At 30.6% G+C, this 7771-nt stretch overlaps 1 protein-coding gene across 1 annotated transcript; it reads right to left on the bottom strand.

The window, feature by feature from the left end:
* Positions 1 to 479: 479 nt before the first annotated feature.
* On the bottom strand, positions 480 to 6741 carry LOC142521060 (subtilisin-like serine-protease S). Its single transcript, XM_075624245.1, has 12 exons — positions 6611 to 6741; positions 5627 to 5718; positions 5267 to 5367; positions 5044 to 5196; positions 4739 to 4835; positions 4255 to 4497; positions 3795 to 4095; positions 3132 to 3226; positions 2447 to 2689; positions 2133 to 2244; positions 1770 to 1968; positions 480 to 1105 (listed from the first exon to the last, which is right to left on the bottom strand). The coding sequence occupies exons 1-12, from the start codon at positions 6698 to 6700 to the stop codon at positions 570 to 572; spliced, it is 2262 nt and encodes a 753-aa protein (XP_075480360.1). The 5' UTR covers positions 6701 to 6741; the 3' UTR covers positions 480 to 569.
* Positions 6742 to 7771: the final 1030 nt, after the last annotated feature.

Here is a 7771-nt window from a genome sequence, read left to right as displayed (position 1 = left end):
TTTCAAAGATATTTTTGGATGATTTTGGAGACTTAGTTTTCATCATACGATTGCATTGATCATAACCATTTATTCATGATAAGAGTAGTATAAATAGGGTACTTCATTACATTTGTAAGCATTTAAGTTTTTAGCTTTTTAAACAAAAAAAATATGTTAAATTATTATTGATTCTATTAAAATTTTAATCGAAACATACTAAAATATCCCAATTATAGATCTATTGTTCACCACGGGTCTTTCTTTTTTTAAAAAATATTTATTTTAATATTTATTTAAGATTTTAAATTTAGCTAATTGGGTAATACCCGAAACCATCGCTATCTAATCGAATACACATGTTAATATAACCAAAAGAATATTTATTTATATAACAACTAAATAATCATATTAAATACTTACATAATATAAAATGCATTAAATTATAAAATAAAAAAAAATTATAGAAGGAACCAATAATCTAAAGGAGGAGGAAGAAAGCCTACCCAAAAAAATAATAAAAATATAAAATATTATTAACAATAATATTATTCGGTGTCCAATTATTAAATCTAACTTAAGTCTCACTTTCAAGAAACTCGAATTGCTACTGGACTCCGCACCGAATGCACATCATTGGACCAAGTAATACTTCCAAACACATATTTTCCTGATCCGCTGTTCGGAACCACGTTCACTATGTAAGTTGCAGTCTTTTTACCATCAGAAAAATCAAGAACACTTGGTTCGACTTGCAGCAAAACCCCTTCTGGATTTTCGACCTTTACATGGAAGGATTTCGGATCCCCTTCATTGCCTACGTAAGTAGTGGTTCGTGTAACTTTAACTGGTCGATGTAAATTGGAAACAAAAATGGAAGGGTAATTCAGATTGTATGAGGGAATTCCAGGCGAAGGACATGTGACTCTGGCTCTAAGTATGTTTCCAATAATCTTGGAATTGACAATATTGCATAAATATGCAATCATGTCATTCATGTTGTAGTCGTAAATAAGGCCAGGATTGAGAGCATTGTTGGGGTTTATGTTTCCTGATCCCATGTCGAACGGGGTGGCCTTTCCATTATCAGATTGAATTGGTCCTCCAGTGTTATCCAGATGTGAGGCTGTCACAAATTCATACACATATTTCATTCAGTTTATTCTAGATAAATCAAAGTTTGGATGCCGAAATATTAAATTTGTATACGTGAATGCTTGTTCAAAATAATACATAATGCACGCATATGATTATAACCAATCTTCTAGTGTTTATATGCTTAGACAAAAGCTTAGTGTTTATATGCTTAGACAAAAGCTTAGTTAGAAATCTCTAAACCATGTTTATAGCTTAAATCTTAGTTTTAAGTAAAAACTGCCATATATTTCATTTTTTCTAACAAATTTGTTTTGTTAAAATTAAAAGAGCAAGTGAATTTTAAAATAAAATTAATTATACATTTTAATACAAAAAATTTTAATTTAAAAAAAATTATATTCCATTTTTCATTTAAAAAAATGGTGAATGTAAAGCTATAATGCTTCCTCCACTATTAGTGTCCTAACACCGATCAACCAATCTGACCAAATTTGAATAATATAATATATTTTTCGTAAAATTGTTGTAATACTATTAAGTTATATTACAAGATAAGATTCAAAAAATTTCTTTTATCAAGTAATTAATATATTATGTATGTTACAAATTAAGTACATCTTATCTTACTATATAATGCAACAAATGTAATATCGAAAAGGAAATTACGAATGGAACATATATATGAAGCTTACCTGTCGTCATGATGGCTGATTTTATAGCAGCTGGACTGAAGTTGGGATGAATTCCTTTCAAGGTTGCACCTATGGCCGCAGCATGAGGGGCAGACATGGAAGTTCCGGAATCGAATCCAAACCATGGACGGCCCGGATCTTCATGATTCCATGTAGGCCAGCTTGCTAAAATGTTAAGCCCTGGAGCTGCTACATCCGGCTGCGTAGTGATAATAATTTGAATTTATCATCGATGTTTATAAAAATATGTTGTTAAACTATAGATATATTGATAATTGTATAACACAAAAAAAATTATTCCTTGGCAAAATATCGAATATATTCGTAGTCCGTCTTATAAGAAAAATGAAAAAAAAATCGTACTTTGATGATGTCTAGGGCAGATCCAGGTCCTCGGGAAGAAAACACGGCCATCTTCGGGGCAGGTTGTTGGTTGATCTGAGCCTCGTGCCGCCGAATATAAGCAAAAGGGCGGCTGAATCATGTCCAAAATTATCATTTTGCAACCAAACTACCAAGATAATTAGGATAAATTCCCTATAAACTAGTATATAGGCTAAATTCCTTATTAAAAATAGATAAAAACTACCTTGTTTGTAAAGTAAGTTGACAATCTCATTACAATAAATTTTTGGTGTGTATATTTTTATATGTATGGATTAAATTATCCATTTTACCTTGTACTTCTCATGTATGCATCCAGCTTTCTTGCATCCTCCACGCCTATCACAGTTGTTGGTATCATAAAGTTCAAACTCATATCGTTGCTTGAATATGGATCAACGACGATCACTCCAATGCCTCCATTCTCGCGCACAATGTCGGATTTCGGCAACGTTTTGTCGTTCCAAGAATCCTTGATGCACACCACAATTTTTCCCCAAACAACTCTGGGGTCAAGTGTACCCTCTTTGCAGAAACTGAAAATTTTTCATTGAGATGTGAGATACAATTGAATGAGCTAGTTAGATATTAGAAAATTGATTGATAATAATGTAAGAAAAAATTGTAATATTCTTCGTGTATGTTTGTCTTTGGATCTGTGTATTATCAAAATTGAGTCTTAATACTATATTTTTCAAATTAGTCCTTTGTTTTGAAACTTTAATCCTTTTAGTATTTCCAAGTCAATACACCGTGGGAATGAGGACTAAAATTACAAACAAAATGACCAAAATTACTAAAGAAAAATGAAAATACAAAACAAATAAAAAACAAGGATAAGAGAAAAAAAACAAGTAACAAGTTAATGCACTAAGATTAAAATTTATTTAATTGATTAAATGATCAAAATCGTAGAGAGACAAACATATATATGATATAAAAAAAATATAGTTTCTGATTGTATAATGTTGCATGTACCTTGCACTGTCTGCCCATCTCCAATATTTTGCTGCATTTCTTCCATAAACTAGTTCATTATATCCATTCATATCGTAGTAGTTGAAACCTTGCCCCTTCAAAAACAAGAATTTCATTATGTATTTGAATTAGATTTAAAGAATTTGATCCTAACAAGATAGTAGAAGAAATTTAATTAAATCCCAACTACATACATTGAAAAAAGTCTAAAACTGATAATAATAAGAGTAGATCTCTTGTGTGACAACCCTACCGATATTCACAATAGAAAGTAATACTATTAGCATAAAAAATAATATTTTTTTATTGATGACCCAAATAAGAGATCAGTCTCACAAAATACGACACGTGAGGCCGTCTCAAACAAGTTTTTGCCTAATAATAATTAGGTGTAGATAGGTTTTGGTACTTTAATTAATCAAAAAATGATTTTACGGTTATAATTGGATTTTTTTTTTTTGCATACTTAGCTCTTATTTAGTTGAAGTGACATGAGAATCATGAATCCTAGCAAAAAAAAAAAAAAAAAAATACAATATTGACCAATTAAAGGAGAAAAAATACAATATATATAAGCCAATTACTTTACGTATAAATTTTCATTCCCTGCATTATTGAAATTACCATTTTTAAGTCAATAAATGGAAAATGTGAAGGCCATACCCTCAAGGTCTCTGAGTTTCCCAACTCGACGGTGGCAACGAGCTCCCTATCGGTAGAAGTGGCTGCAACCGTCAGCATCCATGGTGCGGCATCGTCCACAGTCTCCGGTTCTCTACTATTTCCGGCACTAGAAGAAAAAAGAATTCCTTTTTCAAACGCATGCAACGTACCAATTGAAATGCAATCACTCATGAATCCCGGACGATTATGCCGCACGAATCCACCGATCGAAAATGTCACTATGTCGACACCATCAGCGATGGCATCATCAAAAGCTTTGAGCAAGTCTGAGCAGGTACATCTGTTGCAATAGCTCAATGATCAAGAAAAGTAATGAAATAAAAACTCGAACAAGACTATATGGCGACGCCCTAACTTTTCTTTTAATAGCCAATACATATAATATAATCTAAATATTGAAGTATGTAAAAGCTTTCTAAGAGAGAGTGTTTCCACTGACCTGTTGAACCAGCAAACCTTGTAGACAGCGAGGCGTGCACCAGGAGCGCCACCACGAATGACCTTGTCACCGCCCATTCCTTTCATGCTGAGGCCGATGGGCATCCCAGCGACTGTTGAGGCCGTGTGTGTGCCGTGGCCGAAGTCATCCCGGGCTGAGAAATAGTGGCGGCCGCCATACGACACAATCGGCCCGTTCTCTTGCTCGAACCCACGGGAGTACCAACGGTAGCCGATCACTTTGCTGCATGATTGAATTGCAAAGTTTACAATACATATATATATTCGAAAATATAACTCTGTCTGTCAAAATATATATATATATATATATATATATATATATATCCTAACTTTGTTTCAAAAATACATAAAAACCCAACCATTAATTCATCAAATTTCAAGAGAGAGTGAAGCATATGATATTAAAAAATGTTTTTTTTTTCCTTTTTCTTTTTTTGAATTGAAGCAAGTGGATTGTGACCGACTTATTGCACTGGGGTTCATCGGGGCAGTGGCCTTTCCATCTAGCAGGAGCCGGACCAAATCCATCCGCCCGAAAACTTGGTGATTCGGGCCATATCCCTGTCCATTGAAAAAATTTAAAATATATTATATTATGGAAAATATTCAAGTTAATCAAACAAATTCAAACTATTTTATATCATATAATGACAAATATACTATCTAAAATGTAAAATGAGTAGTTTATCAACAAATAAATACACCTGATCTTGATTAATTATTCATATATAAAAGTTTCAAAAGAAAGAAAGAATTACTAGGTACGTACCACTATCCAAATGACCGACGATGACATCCAAGTCTTTTTGCTCGGATTGAACAGTGAATACGCTTTGAGCAGCAGCCCCGACGAAATCCCACGACCTCGAAGTTTCAAGATGTCCATTTTGATTCTCGAACACTGATACAACTGACTCTTGATCTGCATTTTTAAATAAGCTCCATAGTTATATATTGAATTAAATAATATTCTACAGAATTAGATCATTTACAAGAGATTTTATGGGCTTCTTCCGGAGTAAGCATTGCCGAAAACCCTCTGAAACTCCTGTGATAGTGGTAGATTATAGCCTTTTGTGCCTCTATGGAAGTGCTGCAAGTTCATCAGTGATAAAAGATTTTTTAAAAAATTAAAAGACATTTAATATGATATACATAGTACTATTGTATCTATATTCTATACCATATAACAAGATTAATTATTATTAACTTTTATGCATAAGTGTTGTATTTACACCGTGTACTGATATGACTCACGAGCACATTCATGAAAAAAATATTACATGAAATCGACCTTGATATATATAGCACTTGTGGATAATATTTGTATCTAATTATTATAAATTTTTTACCTGCCAGTAACTGAGGATAATAAGTCACGGTTGGAGGAGATCACAGATTCACTGCTGGGAAACGAATGAGATCCCATGTAAACTATGTAATGCTGTGAAAAACAAGACAAAATATGAAATTATCTTGAACAAAAATCAATTTAACTAAATGCATGTAAATAGAGAAAAAATAAATAAGAAGAAAAAAGTGAAATTTAAAATAAAACACACAACAACAACAACGTATATTTACCTTAGATTTTATAACCAATATTTTCATATCAAATAACTTGTGTTTTAAAATTTAAATTCTATTTTGTGTTATCTGCGATTCACTCTATGTGTAAAATATATGTCGAATTTATTCACAAATAGAATACAAATAACAAAAAATATAGTGTAAATCATTGATTCACATTTGTATATATTTATTCACATTTATGTAATATTTTCTATCCACAGTGAAACAAAATATAATTTTTATTATTTTCTTTACAAAAAAATATTTATTAACGAAACAGCAGAAAACGATTTAAAATAAATTAGAAGAATGTTATTAAAAAACGATTTAATTCATTATACCACACACGAAGAAGAATGTTGGGGAAAATGGATTTATAGTTAATTGAGACATTCTACCGGTGGCTTCACCAATTAATTGAGAACCAGTTTTTACGAGTATTTCAACGTTAATAAAACACTAAGATAAATTTCCAACACACATTATAACATAAATTTGAAAAAACCCCATTTATATAAAAAAAAAATGATATTCGAATAGATAGAATTTTTCATGTCACATCGGAAAACGACGTATCATGAATATTACTTGAAAACAAAATTATTTACTTCGAACCACAAACAAACAAACAAAAAAGAAAAACAAATATGATTAATTAGATCCATATTCAATCCAAAAATTTTTTATTATTAAAGATGACGCTTATAAAACTAAATTTAATAAAAAATTAATCCTTACACATATATATACATAATCTAACACACCTTACGACCATCAGCGGCGGAAGTAACGTTGGATCCATGAACGATGTTAAATAAAAAATATAGAAGAACGAAATTAATGAGGGTTTTCATTTTTGAAGAAGGAAGGAAAGGAGCAACGTTGAGGGTTGAGAAATGAGAGGAATAGGGAGTGTGTTGGAATAATAATCTAATTTTATATTCAAATGATAATTGTTATCTTATAAAAATCTTTAGATTGCATGGAGATAATTATATCGAAAAACAAGGGTAAATATCTATTATCAATTTAATATAAATTTAAAGAGAAATTTGTGTTTCTCAAAAATACAGTTTCTCAAATTTAAATTAATAAAATATTTAGTAGTTTATGTGAATTAAGCGATTTAAAAATTGCAAATCTATGTTGAAAAGATAGAAAAGTTTTAAAATTCAAATAGGGTGTGATATTATCGATAAATATATATGATTATCAAGAAAAATATTTCAGTTACAGATATCAACACATAGATCGATTTTCAGCTACATTCGAGCCTTATTTCTCGATTTTACAAGTTGCCTATAATGGGGATTTTATCCCTTCGAATTTAATTAAATTTTATCGCATTTATCACACTATATTGCTTATTGAATTGTTAATGTAGACGAGTTTATAATTTAATGTCGAATTTTTAGTGCGATATTTGGAAGGAATTATGGTTGTTCGACATTGTTGGTATTGGTTTATTGATATTCGAGATAAGAAAATTGTCGAAATTTAAATATCGTGTTGTTTAGAATTTTATATGAATTTTGGAAATGTTATATTGTTATTCAATCTTGTACATATTGGAATGTTTGGAACGAATAGGGTAAATAATTAGACTCGGATATTTTGGGAACTTAGTTGAGATTTAGAAGATAATTTGTCAATTTGAGATTTTTGGGGAAAATATTTCAACTTTAAAGGTTTTTAAAAATATTAGGTGAATTATTTAAGATATAGATAATGTTGGTGAATTTATTCGGTCTTTTGAATATTTTAAATGGTATAGGCCGAGATGATAACATTGAAATTTTATGTTGATCGTTGGAATAGTTGATTGGTATATGTATGTTGTAATTTGGTAAAATACGAAGATAACATATAAATCTTATTTATACATATTTATGTCGTTAATGTGATTTGTATGAATTTTATGACTT

This window comes from Primulina tabacum, chromosome 12 (assembly GCF_025594145.1).
Source record: "Primulina tabacum isolate GXHZ01 chromosome 12, ASM2559414v2, whole genome shotgun sequence".
Classification (NCBI taxonomy): Eukaryota; Viridiplantae; Streptophyta; class Magnoliopsida; order Lamiales; family Gesneriaceae; genus Primulina; species Primulina tabacum.
Note: the sequence above shows the minus strand (reverse complement) of the source record. Positions and strands in the feature narration are given on the sequence as shown.

Coding starts and splice junctions, on each gene's coding strand:
- LOC142521060 (XM_075624245.1), bottom strand. CDS start 6,700: ATGAAAACCCTCATTAATTTCGTTCTTCTATATTTTTTATTTAACATC. Junction 5,368..5,626: donor TTATCCTCAGTTACTGGCAG/GTAAAAAATTTA, acceptor ATGAACTTGCAG/CACTTCCATAGAGGCACAAA. Junction 5,197..5,266: donor AGAAGCCCATAAAATCTCTT/GTAAATGATCTA, acceptor TTAAAAATGCAG/ATCAAGAGTCAGTTGTATCA.